At 45.0% G+C, this 22,071-nt stretch overlaps 1 protein-coding gene across 5 annotated transcripts in view; it reads right to left on the bottom strand.

Annotated features, from left to right (window-relative positions):
• Nucleotides 1-22,071, bottom strand: part of aopep (aminopeptidase O (putative)) — a 115,603-nt gene that overhangs the window by 45,941 nt on the left and 47,591 nt on the right. For all 5 annotated transcript variants that reach the window (XR_001323913.3, XM_082968474.1, XM_014171051.3 and 2 more), the window contains exons 6-11: nt 20,954-21,188; nt 13,248-13,354; nt 4,985-5,087; nt 4,715-4,822; nt 3,974-4,017; nt 3,018-3,078 (exon numbers count right to left, since the gene is read on the bottom strand). Coding sequence is in view for 4 of the 5 variants with exons in the window: in XM_082968474.1 (XP_082824600.1) it covers nt 3,018-3,078; nt 3,974-4,017; nt 4,715-4,822; nt 4,985-5,087; nt 13,248-13,354; nt 20,954-21,188 (658 nt within the window). In the remaining variant the exon portion in view is untranslated. The remainder of the gene's footprint in view (nt 1-3,017; nt 3,079-3,973; nt 4,018-4,714; nt 4,823-4,984; nt 5,088-13,247; nt 13,355-20,953; nt 21,189-22,071) is intronic.

The raw sequence follows: 22,071 nt of genomic DNA, 5'->3' as shown, positions 1-22,071 counted from the left end.
TATACCTTTGCTAAGGGCTGTATCCAGGCACTCCGCAACATTTTGAACCGCTAATAATCTAATATTTTAAACATTGTTTCTCTTGAAACTTTTTGTGTATTTAATGTTTGTTTTGTTGAATTAATTGAATTGTTTTTTGTCGTTGTTGTTTAGTTTTTTTTTTACTTGCTTTGGCAATGTCAATATGTTTCCAACGCCAATAAAGCCCATTTGAATTGAATAGAATAGTGTAGAATGTAGTGAACGTTGAGGCAGTAAAGTGCCATTGTGTTGAAGGATACCAGACATAGCAGTTTAACTGCCTAAATCACTACTGCTATTCCCTGCATAGCAAGGCTTTTGCACACACACACACACGCACGCACGCACACACACACACACACACACACACACACACACACACACACACACACACACACACACACACACACACACACACACACACACACACACACACACACACACACACACACACACACACACACACACACACACACACACACACACACACACACACCCCCCCCCCGGGAAAGGAACTGAGTTACACAGGGAAAGGAATTGGCCCTCGACCCCTTCATCGCATTATAGGCCCCACTTGTAAAAGGACTCCAAGTGCTCAAAGAAACACACTCTTTGAAGTTGTAGAGATGCACGCTACAAGCGCAAACACACACACACATACATACTAGACATTTAAGTGCTGTGTAGTACGCCTTATGGTACAAAATGGCTGCTGTGCATAAATCAGGTAGAATTGATGTGTTCCTGAAAATCTGAACTAGCCAGAGTAATGAAAAAGTAGCCATTTATTAAGGTGCTATGACTTGCCACCCACAATTTTTTTTGCCATACATAATCACATTTGGTGGCATTTGATTTGAGTTAGCAGACAGGTATTTGACTCCCAGCTGGCGCTGACGGAAAACACAATACTTAACATTGGATGAGGCCAGTTCCCTTTCCCGTCACACACTGCTAACAGCTTTCACATCTGATCATAGGGGTAGGGTTGCAAAATGTCCAGAAATCCTTTTCAGAGGATTTAAGGACTTCCTGTTTATTTTCTCCTGATTCCAGGAATATTCCAACTAGGATGTCTGGGAAACGTGAATTTTTGGAAAGTTGCTGCAATTCTGCAACCCTAAACAGGGGAAATATAAACACAATGCATCGGATAAGAACAGTCCTTTCAATGCTCTGGCGACTGGAGGACCCTTATTGAAATTTGATTTGAAGTGTCATGACCCACCCTAGATTCATCATCCCCAAACTGCCTGCTTACTCATACTAACAGCAGTCTAAAATAGAAAGCTGTTCAGTTCCCATTCCATTTGGCCTTTCTGGGATGTGTGTGGATGTCATTGTTTATTATTAGGCCTCTAAACAGCTTCCTGACATTTTCTATTTCCAGCCATGTTCAAGTTCAATGTATTATTAACCTTCGAATAATGGATCAAGACAAGGAATGAAAAAAGGACTGTATCTAAAAGGGTCTGATTGATCCAAGTGCCGCCACTGTTACTGACACATCAAACCGTCACTCATTCCGAGGTAGGGGATGATGACATCATCCCAGTGAATATTCCAGGAGGTGAAGGTTGCCAGACAGCGGAACACCACAAAGGTAATTAAGATCAGTTCCCATAGTGATTACAGTAGGACTGGTCGCTGATTGATTGTGAGGTAGTCGTGGGAGTAGGAGGGCTGTGGCTAGCAGACAGCTGAGAGTTTTCAAGATTGAAATGGTATCTGTGCACTAGGACCTCCTAACGAAGAGGGAAACATAGCACCATTCATATCCGCCAATGTTATTGCAAGAGAAATGAGTCATGTGACTGCTGATACGGCAACATACTTTACATGAACACCAGAAGTAAATAGAGAGAGAAAGAGAGGAAGAGAGAGAAAGACAGTGAAAGGGGGAGCGAGAAAGAGGGAGAGAGAAAAAGAGAGAGAGAGAGCAAGCGAGAGAGAGAGAGAGCCCCAGGACAGAAACATAATTAGACCCAACCAAATCATGAGAAAAAAAAAATGATAATGACTTTACACATTGGAAAGAATTAACAAAAAAACCGAGCAAACTAGAATGCTATTTGGCCCAAAACAGAGAGAATACCCGACCACTGTGACTGACCCAAACTTAAGGAAAGCTTTGACTATGTACATTCAGTGAGCATAGCCTTGCTATTGAGAAACCTGGCTCTCAAGAGAAGACAGGTTATGTGCACACTGCCCACAAAATGAGGTGGAAACAGAGCTGCACTTCCTAACCTCCTACCAATGAGCTGCACTTCCTAGCCTCCCGCCAATGAGCTGCACTTCCTAACCTCCAGCCAAATGTATGACCATATTAGAGACACATATTTCCCTCAGATTACACAGATCCACAAAGAATTCAAAAACAAACCCAATTTTGATAAACTCTCATATCTACTGGCTGAAATACCAGTGTGCCATTACTGCAGCAATATTTGTGACCTGTTGCCACAAGAAAAGAGCAACCAGTGAAGAACAAACACCATTGTAAATACAAGTCGTATGTTTATTTATTTTCCCTTTTGTACTTTAACTGTTTGCACATCGTTACAACACTGTATATAGACATAATACGACATAATATAATATTTGAACTTCTGTGAGTGTAATGTTTACTCTTCATCTTTGTTGTTTATTATCTATTCCACTAGCTTTGGCAATGTTAACATATGTTTCCCATGCTACTAAAGCATGGGCGGGGGGGGTGTGTGTGTGTGTGTGTGTGTGTGTGTGTGCTCTCAATTTCAAACCTTGTGCATCACATTTTCAATAATGTTGTATTGGTATTGCACATGACCACAATGTTTTTATTGTAATGAAAAATACATAGTTGCTAAGCTTGAACTGGTGTCTTCCTGGTGTTTCTGTCTGCCGACTCTCTGTCTTGTAATAATAAAAAGGGGAATAGCTCCACAGTCCATATAGTAGGCCCTTTCTGGCCAGTGTAACGGCATACAGTACGTTCCAACCATGCAGCTTACCTTAGGAATTCCTGGTCGATCCAGCCAGTCTGCATAAATAGCTTCAAGGTTTAGGCCTTGTCTGGAACACAATGGCAGAACATAATTATTATTGTTAATGTAACCACTGTTATTACCTAAGACACAATGATAGAACATCATCCTGGGAAAATAGTTATCGTAATGTCGAAAATGTTTCGGGCAACACCTTCAAATACAGATGTAGGATCTTAATTTGACCCCTACAAAAAAAACGGCCATTAATTATAATCCACATAATAATTCAAATGTCTCGTTGCTGCAGGATTAGTTTCCTGCTGTGGCAAACTGGCTCAAATTAAGATCCCACATCTGTAGTAGAAAGGGGAAATTCAGGCACAAACCCAACCGCCCACATTTATTCTCACACACACACACACACACACACACACACACACACACACACACACACACACACACACACACACACACACACACACACACACGTCTCCTAAAGTCTCCTAAGCCTGTCTCCAGTCTCTTTGAGTCCGTGGTGTTTACAGTCAAAAGCAGCAGACACAAATATTGACCGACCCTAACTCTCCCTCCAACTCTCACTTTAATTTAATCAATCTGCTCTGGACACAGGCTACAGCACATGCAGGGAGAAGACACTGCTCTGAGAGGAGGGAGGAGGGGGGGAGGGAGAAGGGAGGAGGCTAGAGGAGGGAGGAGGGGGAAGGAAAGGGAGTGGAGAAGACAGAAAGAGAGTGAGATAAAGGGAGGGACAGATCATTTGTAGTGAGGGAGAGGCAACGAGAGAAAGACTGAATAGAGAGGAGAGAGACGATAAATGAAGGAGGAGCGAAAGCGAGGGAGTGAGATGAGTAGAGAGGAAAGAGATAGCAGAGAGAGAGAAAGCGGTCGTCTTTTCACAGTAAACATTAGTGGATCTGGGTTTACAATTGTCAGTTTATGAATTACTAATATCCACTTACCCCTCCATGTCAGGAAAGGTCTCCAGCAGCATTTGCAAGAAATCCTGAACCAAAACATGATTAATTGCATATAGTTCAGTGTATGTATGTATGTATGTATGTATGTATGTATGTATGTATAGTATGTATAAAATGATTAGTGCTCTTAGAATAGTGACCTAGTGAACCTAGGTCACTGCTTTGTGTCTGAACGTGTTTATGAAACATTCATTAATGAATGAGGCCCCGGGGCCTCTACTGCAGGTACCAAGGGCCAGGTGTGGTGGCTTACACACACACACACACACACACACACACACACACACACACACACACACACACACACACACACACACACACACACACACACACACACACACACACACACACACACACACACACACACACACACACACACACACACACACACACACACACACAAAAACACGCACATGACCGGGTGTGAGCGCTCACAGCCGTAAGGTCCTGGCAGGATCAACAGCTCTTGACAGGTAAGGCTCTCGGATCAACATTTACATAGAGAAAGAGTGTTTCAAACGCTGACTGCTTTATCCCTTTCAGTACCAGACCCTTAATGGTTTCGGTGCAGCAGAATGCATGTCTGCATTAACGATTAACCACTGACAACTTGTGTGAGGGAGTTGACTCAAAAGATTTAGGTTAACAGCATTTCTCTCAGTGGTAGAACAGTTTTCCATGTGAAATGGACTTTGGGGTTTATAATAACACAGTAGCACCTACCTGAGAGAGAATTAGTTGTCCATGGTATTTCTTTACAAAGAGTCTGAAGAAGTGGAGGAAGCATTCTTGTCCTACTTTACTGGCCAGGAACCTAAGGAGGAAGTAGCCCTGGAAGAGAAAAAACACACGCAAACCGTATCCATCAGAGCAGGAAGGGGAAATCAAATACCAAACAAATCCAAACCTAAAGAGATGGGAGACGGACACCTCCAGTATTTGATAAGCTACTGTCACACTGGTCCTACTGTATGCTGTGGTCTTTCTCCTTACCTTGAGGTAGTGGACTTGCATGAAGGTTTTCTCAGGGTTGAGGGCATGTTTGACCAAGGACGACCCAGACTCACTGACCTGGCCTGTACTCTCCATGTTGGGCCTGCACACAGACAGTCAGACAGACAACCAGACAGGGCAGTCAGTGGTGTACTATTTGCCCTGCTCCTATTTCTTTCAATAGAAATTACCATGGTATGACCGTTTTGAAATGTAAAGTGGGCTCCCTTTCCAATAGATGAGGAAGTTAAAAGGAATAATCCACCCGTGTAACCCCTCTCATTGGTCCTGTACATTAAACAGGCTGCCATTGTGCTAAAGGCAGGCCACAAATCACATCCAGATTTATAATGGCATTCTATAGTGTTTATACGACCTCACCACGCTACGCTTTGACTTTACTGCCCATGACTCACTGAGCTCTGCCTTCATGAGAACACACACACACGCTCGCATGCACATCCACGCACACAGAAGACACACACACACACACACACACACACAAAACAATGAAACACACACACACCTCACATGAAAAAATACTTCAGTTTACTATAGTACTATAGTACAGTACTTACTATAGAATTCTATAGCAAACTGTAGTATACTGTAGAATACAATACTACACACTGTAGTATCCCTTGATCATGTGTATTCCTTACTGTGGAATACTATAATACATCCTATACTACAGTCTGCAAAAACACTTCAGTAAATGCTCATCAATGTCCACAAAAACACTGTTTTTTTAACTATAGTAACGCTAAAGTATTTCATTTGCATATCCTGCCCATTCCCCTCCCCCATATACAAATTTGTGCCACCCATAAGTGAGAAACATACATGCCAAGTATAGACCATTAAATTGCATTCCCTACAGGTTATAGAAGGAGCAGAATCTCTGAAATATCCGGTCAGATCCCAGTTCTATACCTCCTACATGTTATAGAAAATTATATATTTTAGTATTTCTCCAGTAGGTTTCCTCAAGGAAAAAGCCTGCACTTCCAGGTGAAAGATAATAAAACAAAAACACTATAGTAAATACGACAGTATTGTCTGCAAAAACACAACAGTAAATACTATAGTATACTACTGTCCAAAAAAACACTACATTCTTTATACAATAGTAAACTTTAAATACTATAGTATACTACATTAATATATTCAAAAACACTATAGTAAATACTACAGCATACTAAAGTGCGCAAAACCACTACAGTCCGCAAAAACACTACAGTTTAACTATAGTAATACTACAGTATTAATTCTAGAATAAACTATAGTATTTTTTCATGTGGGAATTCACACACAAAAGCAATACAACCAACAAAGTGATTCCCGTGCTCTGTCTGACTCAGGATAGTTCCAGTTCAAATGTATTGATGATTTAGAGAAGATTAACTCGGGCTGCCAATACTGAACCCTTGAAGGATCAGTCTGCTCCCGTCGATACACAGGCAGGGCAGGCGCCTGGCTAGCTGATCAATACACTCCTCATCACAGGCCATTTCTTTCAGCTCCCTCTGACTGAGGGAGCACGAGGCACGGCTACAGACAGGGTGAAACGCACACACTCACTCACTCGCACACAAACGCACTCACACACATTCCTCATGACAACACACTGTATATCTCTGCAAATTGCAAAGAGGTGAAACACACGCACACACAGCTTTCGTCATGACAACACTGGGTATCTGTGTAATTGATCTACTGAGGTTGTTTCTCCTCTCAGCCATCTGGCCGATTGTTTGTGATTGTTTCCGGTTACACAGGCCTGGTCAGCTACCCGATTTACTCTTCTTCCACCAGCAGCTAATGGAGTATAAACTGCATTAGGGCGAGCGTGATGGGAGGGGATGAGATTGGAGGAGAGGAAATGACAGTAGTGTTTGGTCTGCTCAGAGTGGACTACAGAGGAAAATCATCAGCTTCCTGGAATTCACCGGAAACCTCTTCTTAGTACACTCTGTATGTACGTGTGTGTGTGTGTGTGTGTGTGTGTGTCTCTCTTCATAAGCGCGCGTGTGTGTGTGTGTGTGTGTGTGTGTGTGTGTGTGTGTGTTCACTTGAACCTCCTGAGTTCTGTCCTCTCTTGACATTTCCCCTGTGGAGATGGTAGAAGCTGAAGAAATCGATTTCAGATCCAGTACATGACTACGGTCTGCTCAGGACACAGTTAACCGCTAATTGAATAACATCAACATTACAGTAATTATATTAATCACATCGAACAATGACATCGTTATATGTGGATTGCACTACCTGGAAGAATCTCTTTGTTAAAGATAACCAAAACTAGCAAAGGTTGGTTTAACCATGAGAGATTTCTCATAGCCAGACATGCAGTAGACATGGTTGACATAACTGACTACTGTAAGTTACTACTGAGTCCTTCCCTATTGGCCAGGTAAAACAAAGTCGAATGAGGAAAGATTGGTTAGAACAAGTCATAACACCCTATTGGCTGTTCAGATCGTGTGTGCGTATGCTGAAATCAGTCGTTTTTATGTGACGCCGGAGCTCCAGTCCGCCACACTAGTCGCCGCTCAACTCCATCGTAAATGGTGGAGTTGAGTTTAGTCGGCTAATGTGCGTACTACTGTAGCAGTGAAATGACTGTATACTGATTGTCAACCGGTGAGTAGCGAGCCAAATTTGGGTCGCGGGAGGTTTTGAATGGGTTCCGATTGTAAACAATACATGTTCATTTTTTATTTATGAAGTTTATTTATCACCCCCTTTTTCTCCCCAATGTCGATCTTGTCTCATCGCTGCAAGGGGTCGGGTGGCAAAGGTCGAGTCACGCATCCTCCGAAACATGACCCGCCAAACCCTGCCCTAACCTGGACGACGCTGGGCCAATTTTGCACCGCCCTATGGGACTTCCGATCACGGCTGCTTGTGACACAGCCTAGGTCTGTAGTGACGCCTCTAGCACTGAGATGCAGTGCCTTAGACTGCTGTGACACAGCCTGGGTCTGTAGTGACGCCTCTAGCATTGAGATGCAGTGCCTTAGACCGCTGTGACACAGCCTGGGTCTGTAGTGACGCCTCTAGCACTGAGTTGCAGTGCCTTAGACCGCTGTGACACAGCCTGGGTCTGTAGTGACGCCTCTAGCACTGAGTTGCAGTGCCTTAGACCGCTGTGACACAGCCTGGGTCTGTAGTGACGCCTCTAGCACTGAGATGCAGTGCCTTAGACCGCTGTGACACAGCCTGGGTCTGTAGTGACGCCTCTAGCACTGAGATGCAGTGCCTTAGACCGCTGTGACACAGCCTGGGTCTGTAGTGACGCCTCTAGCACTGAGATGCAGTGCCTTAGACCGCTGTGACACAGCCTGGGTCTGTAGTGACGCCTCTAGCACTGAGATGCAGTGCCTTAGACCGCTGTGACACAGCCTGGGTCTGTAGTGACGCCTCTAGCACTGAGTTGCAGTGCCTTAGACCGCTGTGACACAGCCTGGGTCTGTAGTGACGCCTCTAGCACTGAGATGCAGTGCCTTAGACCGCTGTGACACAGCCTGGGTCTGTAGTGACGCCTCTAGCACTGAGATGCAGTGCCTTAGACCGCTGTGACACAGCCTGGGTCTGTAGTGACGCCTCTAGCACTGAGTTGCAGTGCCTTAGACCGCTGTGACACAGCCTGGGTCTGTAGTGACGCCTCTAGCACTGAGTTGCAGTGCCTTAGACCGCTGTGACACAGCCTGGGTCTGTAGTGACGCCTCTAGCACTGAGTTGCAGTGCCTTAGACCGCTGTGACACAGCCTGGGTCTGTAGTGACGCCTCTAGCACTGAGATGCAGTGCCTTAGACCGCTGTGACACAGCCTGGGTCTGTAGTGACGCCTCTAGCACTGAGATGCAGTGCCTTAGACCGCTGTGACACAGCCTGGGTCTGTAGTGACGCCTCTAGCACTGAGATGCAGTGCCTTAGACCGCTGTGACACAGCCTGGGTCTGTAGTGACGCCTCTAGCACTGAGATGCAGTGCCTTAGACCGCTGTGACACAGCCTGGGTCTGTAGTGACGCCTCTAGCACTGAGATGCAGTGCCTTAGACCGCTGTGACACAGCCTGGGTCTGTAGTGACGCCTCTAGCACTGAGATGCAGTGCCTTAGACCGCTGTGACACAGCCTGGGTCTGTAGTGACGCCTCTAGCACTGAGTTGCAGTGCCTTAGACCGCTGTGACACAGCCTGGGTCTGTAGTGACGCCTCTAGCACTGAGATGCAGTGCCTTAGACCGCTGTGACACAGCCTGGGTCTGTAGTGACGCCTCTAGCACTGAGATGCAGTGCCTTAGACCGCTGTGACACAGCCTGGGTCTGTAGTGACGCCTCTAGCACTGAGTTGCAGTGCCTTAGACCGCTGTGACACAGCCTGGGTCTGTAGTGACGCCTCTAGCACTGAGTTGCAGTGCCTTAGACCGCTGTGACACAGCCTGGGTCTGTAGTGACGCCTCTAGCACTGAGTTGCAGTGCCTTAGACCGCTGTGACACAGCCTGGGTCTGTAGTGACGCCTCTAGCACTGAGATGCAGTGCCTTAGACCGCTGTGACACAGCCTGGGTCTGTAGTGACGCCTCTAGCACTGAGTTGCAGTGCCTTAGACCGCTGTGACACAGCCTGGGTCTGTAGTGACGCCTCTAGCACTGAGATGCAGTGCCTTAGACCGCTGTGACACAGCCTGGGTCTGTAGTGACGCCTCTAGCACTGAGATGCAGTGCCTTAGACCGCTGTGACACAGCCTGGGTCTGTAGTGACGCCTCTAGCACTGAGTTGCAGTGCCTTAGACCGCTGTGACACAGCCTGGGTCTGTAGTGACGCCTCTAGCACTGAGTTGCAGTGCCTTAGACCGCTGTGACACAGCCTGGGTCTGTAGTGACGCCTCTAGCACTGAGTTGCAGTGCCTTAGACCGCTGTGACACAGCCTGGGTCTGTAGTGACGCCTCTAGCACTGAGATGCAGTGCCTTAGACCGCTGTGACACAGCCTGGGTCTGTAGTGACGCCTCTAGCACTGAGATGCAGTGCCTTAGACCGCTGTGACACAGCCTGGGTCTGTAGTGACGCCTCTAGCACTGAGATGCAGTGCCTTAGACCGCTGTGACACAGCCTGGGTCTGTAGTGACGCCTCTAGCACTGAGATGCAGTGCCTTAGACCGCTGTGACACAGCCTGGGTCTGTAGTGACGCCTCTAGCACTGAGATGCAGTGCCTTAGACCGCTGTGACACAGCCTGGGTCTGTAGTGACGCCTCTAGCACTGAGATGCAGTGCCTTAGACCGCTGTGACACAGCCTGGGTCTGTAGTGACGCCTCTAGCACTGAGATGCAGTGCCTTAGACCGCTGTGACACAGCCTGGGTCTGTAGTGACGCCTCTAGCACTGAGTTGCAGTGCCTTAGACCGCTGTGACACAGCCTGGGTCTGTAGTGACGCCTCTAGCACTGAGATGCAGTGCCTTAGACCGCTGTGACACAGCCTGGGTCTGTAGTGACGCCTCTAGCACTGAGATGCAGTGCCTTAGACCGCTGTGACACAGCCTGGGTCTGTAGTGACGCCTCTAGCACTGAGATGCAGTGCCTTAGACTGCTGCGCCACTCAGGAGGCCCTTTTATAGATTTTTTTTACGACTAAAACCAGGTAGAAAGTGTGTAGAATATATTTTGTAATAATTCACCTCTGAACTATCACAGTATTTTCAATATAAAGTTATTAGCAGCGCTATTTAGCGGATTTTGTTGATTTTAGTGAGCTTAACATTCTTCATCAAGAAAATGGGCAAAATTTAATTATTGACCATGAAAAAGGTGGGACTGTTGTTCCCTGGTCATATAATTGGTACATTTGCTATCAATATAGCATTAAAAATCGTTTTTCCAGATTGCATTTTGGCAACAAAAGAAAATTGTGATGCGAATACTGAGAACCTGGTTCAATTTGGGTCCTGAGGCAAAACCAGCTGAGAACCACTGCTGTAGAAGACCACAGTTCTACCCAGAGCTCTCTTCTGTCTCTCATGTCTTCTGATGTGTTGATTTCTCTGTGAATACTGATGTGATGTAAAGCAGCTCCTGATCCCCTTTCTCTCTGTCTTTCTGTCCACAGGTGATAAGACTGAACCCTTTTTAGACCGGAGCATATCTCCCCAGAGCAGTCTGTGTGTGTGTGTGTGTGTGTGTGTGTGTGTGTGTGTGTGTGTGTGTGTGTGTGTGGGGGGGGGGGGGGGGGGGGGGGGGTGAGCGATATAAAATCACTGAGAGCGAGAGACATATAATAATATCACTATCATTATTATTGCTGAATTACAAACAGTCTAGTATATTTCCTGTCTTTGACCATTGTCGGTACATGTTTACTGTGACAATGTAAGTGTTTACTTTCCATGTCAATTAAGTATACTGAATTGAATTGAATTACATTAAAGAGAGGGTGAGAATGAGAGCGAGAGAAAGCGTACTGTATGTGTGTATGTGTGTGTGTGTGTGTGTGTGTGTGTGTGTGCGTGTGTGTTAGAAACAGCAACAGATGTGCGGGGAGAGAGAAAGCGTGGACACAGATTCATCATAGACCTGTTAGACAAAGGATTCCCACCCATTACAATGCCTTGGATGGATGGGTGGGAGGGTGAATCTGTTTTTAGACAAGGGTGTGTGTGTGCGCCTTTGTGGGTGTGTGCGTGCCAGAGGAAATCAGAGGCTATTACCAGAGTAGACAGCACTTTATGTCACACACACAGGTTTATAGCTCCTTAGGGTATATCCTTACGTCTACAGATTACACAGGTTTCACTGTGGAAACCGGATAAGGTATAAAAACACTAGCAACCACACGATAAATCAGTAGGAATAATCACCTCTCAGCCTTATGTCTCTAAATATAACTATTCTGAAAGGGGCAGATAAACTATGGGGCCCTCCAGGGCCAGTGTTTAAACACCAGTGTGTGTGTGTGTGTGCGTGCGTGCGTGCAAGTGAATGAACGTGTAAGTGAATGCGTGCTTGCATGCAAAACTGTGTTTGTGTTCAAATGTGGGTTTGAGCAGTGACCGAGTGAACTTGAGCAACAAAACCAGCCTCCAGATGAGTAATCTGCTGCTTTGGACAGGGTGTACTGTTTTGGGTTGTTCCATCTCATCACGCCTTCTAGAATGTTCGGAGCACTGACAACAAAACTATGTGTTATTTATATTATATTTCACCACAATTCATGTCTGGCAATAGAGCCACATCAGCTTTGTACAGGGAGGAAGTCTAGGGAGTCTGTCACTGGCCTGTAGCCAACACCGCAACAGCCTGACTGACTAGGATCTTCTGACTTTGTGCCCAATGTAATTCCACACATTTACACTGGTAATTTGACTAGAAGAACTCGTAGAGACATGGCTCGCTAAGTCTATGAAACAGTCATCGCTAGGCTAGGGTTGTCAAGGGGTTAATCGAAGGGGATTACTTTATATTTTGGCCAACATGGACTGTGTTGCACATGAGATAGTGTTTGTGGGTTCTTTTTGTTTCTTCACATGCTTTGAGATTTCTACAGGGTGTTTGGGATCCGTTGCTAGTAGCTTTCCAGACAGCGGACTCGACAAACGAGTTTTCGCTGTCAGAACTAGGGTGCTTTCACAAAACACCTAACGCAATCAGAATGTATGGGTGGTGTGAATTCTGTTAGCAGGATTGTTGAGTTTTTTTATTTGATTTATTTATTTATTTGGGGCGGCAGGTAGCCTAGTGGTTAGAGCGTTGGGCCAGTAACCGAAAGGTTGGTGGATCAAATCCCAGAGGCGACAAGGTAAAAATCGGTCGTTCTGCCCCAGAACAAGGCAGTTAACCCACTGTTCCCCGGTAGGCTGTCATTGTAAATAAGAATTTGTTCTTAACAGACTTTCCTAGTTAAATAAAGGTTAAACAAAAAAAAATGTTTCTTGTCCTGACAGGTGCCAATAAACCCTGCACCAATCACGCCCACACCCTATGTATGGCCACACCTGCTCCACCTGAATCTCAGGAATGCACTGTGATGTTATCTCCACTTCTACACATGCACACGTACACACATACATTTACAGCTCTACCCACAAGTTATCGTCAATGTTTGAGTATATTGGATGATACCCATTGCCACAGACTCCACAGCTACAAACCAATGGATTGCATTTACAATTGTGCTGAGAGACAAATGGTAAGGAACGGATAACAGACAAACCACAAATGAATAGTCAGTCAGATAGACTGACAGGCCAGTTAACCAATGAGAAATGGACCTGAGGATCTGCAGCTGCTCCTCAGAGTTCTGTAGTTCGTCTGAGAGTCTCCTCCACCTCAGCAGAGCCTTGAGTTTAGACTGTTCTTCTGTCTCTTCGCTGGACAACTACACAGAGAGAAAGATGTAGGGAGGAGGAGGGGAGGAGAAAGACAGAGAAACCAGAGCGAGACAAAGAGAGAGAGAGCGACGGAGAGGGTGTTTCAAAAAAGAAAGGATACATGTGGAGTAATACCAGTAGTAAGCCCATGTTGAGTTTCCCTCTGTTTCTGCCTATAGTTCTTACTGTGAGTAACAAGAACGTCTGCTTCCCAAAGGGAATCCTATTCACTAAAGTCCAATACTACCCTATGGGACCTGGTCAAAAGTAGCACTTTATAGGGAATATGGTGCTATTTGGGATGCAGCCCATGTCAGGGTTTAACTGTTGTCAGGGTTTAACTGTTTGCACTGAGCCAAACTCATGTCATAAAAGTGACATGATTAAAGAGCATAGACAAAAGAAGAACATTTCTGGGTAATTCTAGATGCCGAGGGGAAGACTGTGGGAGGATTGTCACTATACAGACTTGAAAAACAACTTCACCCTCCTTTTCGCCTTCTTTCCACTGTCTTTATGATGGGACCAAGAGTTTAACTTTTTGTTGGAACCAAAAGTTCCATGACAATAAGTCTAATTTGCATTGGATACAATCGGCTTGGGAGTTTTGGTTTCAACATGGTGCTCGTTACAATTTGAAATGTCAAGCTGAGTTTAGACAAATCAAAACTTTATTTGTCACATACACCTGGTTAGCAGATGTTAATGCGAGTGTAGCGAAATGCTTGTGCTTCTAGTTCCGACCATGCAGTAATATCTAACAAGTAATCTAACCTAACAATTTCACAACAACTACCTTATACACACAAGTGTAAAGGAATGAATAAGAATGTGTACATAAAAATATATGAATGAGCGATGGCCGAACAGCATAGGCAAGATGCAGTAGATTGTATAGAGTACAGTATATACATATGAGATGAGTAATGTAGGGTATGTAAACATGATATAAAGTGGCATTGTTTAAAATGGCTAGTGATACATTTATTACATACATTCTTTCATTATTAAAGTGGCTAGAGATGAGTCAGTGTGTTGGCAGCAGCCATTCAATGTTAGTGATGGCTGTTTAACAGTCTGATGGCATTGAGATAGAAGCTGTTTTTCAGTCTCTTGGTCCCCGCTTTGATGCACCTGTACTGACCTCGCCTTCTGGATGATAGCGGGGTGAACAGGCAGTGGCTCGGGGGGTTGTTGTCCTTGATTATCTTTTTGGCCTTCCTGTGACATCTGGTGGTGTAGGTGTCCTGGAGGGCAGGTAGTTTGCCCCCGGTGAAGCGTTGTGCAGACCTCACTACCCTCTGGAGAGCCTTACGGTTGTGGGCGAAGCAATTGCCGTACCAGGCGGTGATACAGCACGACAGGATGCTCTCGATTGTGCATCTGTAGAAGTGTGTGTTTTTGGTGACAAGCCAAATGTCTTCAGCCTCCTGAGGTTGAAGAGGCGCTGCTGCGTCTTCTTCACCACGCTGTCTGTGTGGGTGGACCATTTCAGTTTGTTCGTGATGTCAACGCTTTTACCTGTATAAAAGACACCTGTCCACAGAAGCAATCAATCACTGAGATTCCAAACTCTCCACCATGGCCAAGACCAAAGAGCTCTCCAAGGATGTCAGGGACAAGATTGTAGACTTACACAAGGCTGGAATGGGCTACAAGACCATCGCCAAGCAGCTTGGTGAGAAGGTGACAACAGTTGGTGCGATTATTCGCAAATGGAAGAAACACAAAAGAACTGTCAATCTCCCTCGGCCTGGGGCTCCATGCAAGATCTCACCTCGTGGAGTTGCAATGATCATGAGAATGGTGAGGAATCAGCCCAGAACTACACGGGAGATCTTGTCAATGATCTCAAGGCAGCTGGGACCAAGAAAACAATTGGTAACACACTACGCCGTGAAGGACTGAAATCATGCAGCGCCCGCAAGGTCCCCCTGCTCAAGAAAGCACATATACATGCCCGTCTGAAGTTTGCCAATGAACATCTGAATGATTCAGAGGACAACTGGGTGAAAGTGTTGTGGTCAGATGAGAACAAAATGGAGCTCTTTGGCATCAACTCAACTCGCCGTGTTTGGAGGAGGAGGAATGCTGCCTATGACCCCAAGAACACCATCCCCACCGTCAAACATGGAGGTGGAAACATTATGCTTTGGGGGTGTTTTTCTGCTAAGGGGACAGGACAACTTCACCGCATCAAAGGGACGATGGGCGGGGCCATGTACCGTCAAATCTTGGGTGAGAACCTCCTTCCCTCAGCCAGGGCATTGAAAATGGGTCATGGATGGGTATTCCAGCATGACAATGACCCAAAACACACGGCCAAGGCAACAAAGGAGTGGCTCAAGAAGAAGCACATTAAGGTCCTGGAGTGGCCTACCCAGTCTCCAGACCTTAATCCCATAGAAAATCTGTGGAGGGAGCTGAAGGTTCGAGTTGTCAAACGTCAGCCTCGGAACCTTAATGACTTGGAGAAGATCTGCAAAGAGGAGTGGGACAAAATCCCTCCTGAGATGTGTGCAAACCTGGTGGCCAACTACAAGAAACGTCTGACCTCTGATTGCCAACAAGGGTTTTGCCACCAAGTACTAAGTCATGTTTTGCAGAGGGGTCAAATACTTACATCCCTCATTAAAATGCAAATCAATTTATAACATTTTTGCCATGCGTTTTTCTGGATTTTATGTTGTTGTTATTGTCTCTCACTGTTCAAATAAACCTACCATTAAAATTATAGACTGATCATTTCTTTGTCAGTGGTGAAACGTACAAAATCAGCAGGGGATCAAATACTTTTTTATCTCACTGTATGTACCTAAATGTTTAATATCCATAATTTTCATGATTATTTATTTGAATTGCGCGCCCTCCAGCTTCACCGGAAGTTGTCCCTCTAGCGGGACGCCTAGGCTTAAAAACCACTCCGCAAAATTCTTGATAACAAACTATAGTTTTGGCAAGTCGGTTAGGACATCTACTTTGTGCATGACACAAGTAATTTTTCCAACAATTGTTTTCAGACAGATTATTTCACTTATAATTCACTGTATCACAATTCCAGTGAATCAGAAGTTTACATACACGAAGTTGACTGTGCCTTTAAACAGCTTGGAAAATTCCAGAAAATTATGTCATGGCTTTAGAAGCTTCTGATGGGCTAATTGACATCATTTGAGTCAATTGGAGGTGTACCTGTGGATGTATTTCAAGGCCTACCTTCAAACTCAGTGCCTCTTTGCTTGACATCATGGGAAAATCTAAAGAAATCAAGACCTCAGAAAAATAATTGTAGACCTCCACAAGTCTGGTTCATCCTTGGGAGCAATTTCCAAACGCCTGAAGGTACCACATTCATCTGTACAAACAATAATACGCAAGTATAAACACCATGGGACCACGCAGCCGCCATACCGCTCAGGAAGGAGACGCATTCGGTTTCCTAGAGGTGAACGTACTTTGGTGCGAAAAGTACAAATCAATCCCAGAACAACAGCAATGGACCTTGTGAAGATGCTGGAGGTACAAAAGGTACAAAAGTATCTATATCCACAGTAAAACGAGTCCTACAGTGGGGAGAACAAGAAAATCACATTGTATGATTTTTAAGTAATTAATTAGCATTTTATTGCATGACATAAGTATTTGATCACCTACCAACCAGTAAGAATTCCGGCTCTTACAGACCTGCTAGTTTTTCTTTAAGAAGCCCTCGAGTTCTCCACTCATTACCTGTATTAACTGCACCTGTTTGAACTCGTTACCTGTATAAAAGACACCTGTCCACACACTCAATCAAACAGACTCCAACCTCTCCACAATGGCCAAGACCAGAGAGCTGTGTAAGGACATCAGGGATAAAATTGTAGACCTGCACAAGGCTGGGATGGGCTACAGGACAATAGGCAAGCAGCTTGGTGAGAAGGCAACAACTGTTGGCGCAATTATTAGAAAATGGAAGAAGTTCAAGATGACGGTCAATCACCCTCGGTCTGGGGCTCCATGCAAGATCTCACCTCGTGGGGCATCAATGATCATGAGGAAGGTGAGGGATCAGCCCAGAACTACACAGCAGGACCTGGTCAATGACCTGAAGAGAGCTGGGACCACAGTCTCAAAGAAAACCATTAGTAACACACTACGCCGTCATGGATTAAAATCCTGCAGCACACGCAAGGTCCCCCTGCTCAAGCCAGCGCATGTCCAGGCCCGTCTGAAGTTTGCCAATGACCATCTGGATGATCCAGAGGAGGAATGGAGAAGGTCATGTGGTCTGATGAGACAAAAATAGAGCTTTTTGGTCTAAACTCCACTCGCCGTGTTTGGAGGAAGAAGAAGGATGAGTACAACCCCAAGAACACCATCCCAACCGTGAAGCATGGAGGTGGAAACATCATTCTTTGGGGATGCTTTTCTGCAAAGGGGACAGGACGACTGCACCGTATTGAGGGGAGGATGGATGGGGCCATGTATCGCGAGATCTTGGCCAACAACCCCCTTCCCTCAGTAAGAGCATTGAAGATGGGTCGTGGCTGGGTCTTCCAGCATGACAACGACCCGAAACACACAGCCAGGGAAACTAAGGAGTGGCTCCGTAAGAAGCATCTCAAGGTCCTGGAGTGGCCTTGCCAGTCTCCAGACCTGAACCCAATAGAAAATCTTTGGAGGGAGCTGAAAGTCCGTATTGCCCAGCGACAGCCCCGAAACCTGAAGGATCTGGAGAAGGTCTGTATGGAGGAGTGGGCCAATATCCCTGCTGCAGTGTGTGCAAACCTGGTCAAGAACTACAGGAAACGTATGATCTCTGTAATTGCAAACAAAGGTTTCTGTACCAAATATTAAGTTCTGCTTTTCTGATGTATCAAATACTTATGTCATGCAATAAAATGCATATTAATTACTTAAAAATCATACAATGTGATTTTCTGGATTTTTACCTATGATAAAAATTACAGACCTCTACATGCTTTGTAAGTAGGAAAACCTGCAAAATCGGCAGTGTATCAAATACTTGTCTCCCCACTGTATATCGACATAACCTGAAATGCCGCTCAGCAAGGAAGAAGCCACTGCTCCAAACCCGCCATAAAAAAGCCAGACTACGGTTTGCAACTACACATGGGGACAAAGATCACACTTTTTGGAGAAATGTCCTCTGGTCTGATGAAACAAAAATAGAACGCTTTGGCCATAATGACCATCGTTATGTTTGGAGGAAAAAGGAGGACGCTTGCCAGGCGAAAAACACCATCCCAACTGTGAAACACGTGGGTGGCAGCATCATTTTGTGGTGGTGCTTTGCTGCAGGAGGGACTGGTGCTCTTCACAAAATAGATGGCATCATGAGGGGGGTAAATTATGTGGATATATTGAAGCAACATCTCAAGACATCAGTCAGGATGTTAAAGCTTGGTCACAAATGGGTCTTCCAAATGGACAATGACCCCAAGGATACTTCCAAAGTTGTGGCAAAATGGTTTAAGGACAACAAAGTCAAGGTATTGGAGTGGCCATGGCAAATCCCTGGCCTCAATCCTGTAGAAAATTTGTGGGCAGAACTGAAAAAGCGTGTGCGACCAAGGAGGCCTACAAACCTGACTCAGGTACACCAGCTCTGTCAGGAGGAATGGGCGAAAATTCACCCAACTTATTGTGGGAAGCTTGTGGAAGGCTTCCCGAAAAGTTTGACCCAAGTTAAACAATTTAAAGGCAATGCTACCAAATACTAACTGAGTGTATGTAAACTTCTGACCCACTGGGAATGTGATGAAATAAATAAAAGCTGAAAAATAATATTCTCTCTACTATTATTCTGACATTTCACATTCTTAAAATAAAGTGGTGATCCTACCTGACCTAAGAAGGGAATTTTTACTAGGATTAAATGTCAGGAGTTGTGAAAAACTGAGTTTAAATGTATTTGGCTAAGGTGTATGTAAACTTCCGACTTCAACTGTATATAAGTATTGCAATATAGGCCTAATTAAGTTATGGTATTAAGACTAAACAGGATGTGCTCTTAGGCCTGCAGCTCAATGGTGGTTATACAAGGCTGCTATACTAAGCCTACTAATGATAATGACATTATTTATTATTATAATGATGATCATAATACAAATAGCAATAATAACAATAAGAAGGAGATCAAGAAAAATGATTATGATACATTATTTTTGAGACAATTTGGAACAGTATAAACAACACTAAATACATTATAAGTTATACCATAGAGGGTTTTATTACAGCATAGCAAAGATTATCCGACATGTTGTGTTGCGTGAGGCTATTAAACAAACACTCAAACAGGCAACAGAAGCAGGATCTGTCTTATTTCTGTAGATATATATGGATGATTTATAAAGCCAGGCACATTTAACAGTTAGGCTATTGATTATAGACCTAAATAAGTTGGGGGGTCCTCTCTCCTCACCTTCCTTAGACAAATAAGGCAAGGGCTGTTTTCTCATCTCCTAACTCCGCTGCTGCCTCCGCCGCATTGTTTTCAACACCAATATGCTGGTTGACTTTGCTATTCGACCGCTATCCGACGCGGGAGAAAGATAATTTGTTATAAAAGAATGCTATTTTTATAAGTGTTGCACCATTGTCCTTAACCATATACAATTTCAGCAGCACATGACTTAGTTGATGGACTGTGCCATCCCCACGGCCTCCACAATGGATTAGTCCACTGAGAAAGGCGCAAATCAGACAGGTGTCTTGTACTCTATGAATATTTAAAAACAAATTAGCCACTGCTCGATTACAGAAATCTCGGTCGACTAACAGCCTATCAACCAAACAATGGACCAGTCGACTAAATGGGGTCAGCCCTAATCCACTTAATCCTTTCTTTTCTTTTTATCCATTGAACCTTTCAAGTGATGCCTTTGCGATTCGGGGCAGCATTTTGCAGCAGAAAATGGCAGTGAGCAGAATAACCCTAATACTTCAAATGAATGGAAAAGGCATATTATTCTATGCCAGTTCCAAATAGTGCAATTTGCGGTTGATCGTGTGCATCACCTTCATCACGCAGATTACAAGACTCGGGTGAAATATTATTCCCCTTATAAACGCACATCTTTGACGAAACGTTTCAAATGTAATTGTGCTTCAGACTGTAATGAGTTTTACGGTATGTATTGCACAGATCTGTGCTCTTTTGTGTGACGAAAACGCCAACCTCAAACTCTCAAAGCCTTGTTCCAAGACATCCGTAATCAAACACCGTCTGAAGATGCTGTCCAGTATCCTGCTGTGACTCATCTCTCCTCTATATAGGTCTGTAATGTCCAATATACCTGCCGTGCTCTGGCCCAGGTTGGTCCTGAAAGTATGTAGCAAAGCCCTCACTGATCTGCAGGTTGCTATAGCAGCAAACATAACAACACATAGCTGTCCAACCCATCCACTTATTGCCCTTTGACTGGCTCTGGGTAGACATTACCCCTAAACACAGATCTAGGTTCAGCTCACTTTACCCCAATCATAACCTTAATCATGAGGTGGGGGAAATGCATAAACCTTAGGTCAGTGTGTGTCTGGGAGTAAACTCATCCGTCTGGTCCAGAAACTGTTTTGACACGGTAGAGCTGATAGTCTAGTACCTGCTGTGCCCGGGCCCAGATGATGTCCTCCAGGTAGGTGGCAAAGCCCTCACTGATCCACTCCTCTGTCCAGTCCCGGGCCCCGATGGCCAGGCCAAACCACGAGTGGGACAGCTCATGGCACAGACGAGACCCACACAGAGACAGGGCCCGCTCTCCTCCAACTCCATCTCTCGCTCCGTCTCCCTCTCTCTCTCCACACAGCACACTCTGTGACAGGAATATGATGTGGGGGCTGCGGGGGGGGGGGGGGGTGAGAACAGGCAAGAATGATTAAACATGAACATACACGGGCATGCAGGAAACTAAAAGATAGGTATAAGCGCAAACACATCATGTATATAGAGAGAACAAGGAAAACCCCACTGAATGCTTGAAAATCACGAACCTAGCATGCACGTCCGGGCACACACACACACACACACACACACACACACACACACACACACACACACACACACACACACACACACACACACACACACACACACGCACGCACGCACGCACGCACACACACACACACACACACACACACACACACACACACACACACACACACACACACACACACCTCCGCTACCCTGGAGAGAGATCAACAATTGGTAGGAACGAACCCAACCTATGATTACAGAGAAGGACATAGCCCTAACGACGCCATGACGACTGTGTGTGTGTGTCTGTGTATGTTTTCTTGCATATGTGTTTGTGTTTGTATGTGGGAGACATCTCCTCGACTACAGCCTATCCCCGTCTGTCTCCACCCCTGCTTTATAACCCATAATGTCATTGCAGAAACATGTTTGGCAGAGAACCTCCAGTCATCATCCTGTCTGTCTGGGTAAACCAAAGAGGTTAATTGGTTCGCCCTCAAAAATATGTCGCAAAAAGCTTACTTAAATATTCTATGTTTTTAATTTTTTTACTGCATTAGGGATAGCGTACATAGACGTTTCGGCTTTCTTCGGTGTGTAGGTAGATTTTAATTTCATTTAAACCAGCATTTTCCTGTATCATCACTCTACCACCTACCACGAACCCAAGCACTCTGGTCTGTCTCGGTTTAGGTTTCACATCATTGACCTTATCTTGACAGCGTAAGCGAAAACTCTCAGGTCACT

This window comes from Salmo salar, chromosome 24 (genome assembly GCF_965601325.2).
Source record: "Salmo salar chromosome 24, fSalSal1, whole genome shotgun sequence".
Taxonomy (NCBI): Eukaryota; Metazoa; Chordata; class Actinopteri; order Salmoniformes; family Salmonidae; genus Salmo; species Salmo salar.
This window is presented reverse-complemented; position numbering and strand designations above follow the sequence as displayed.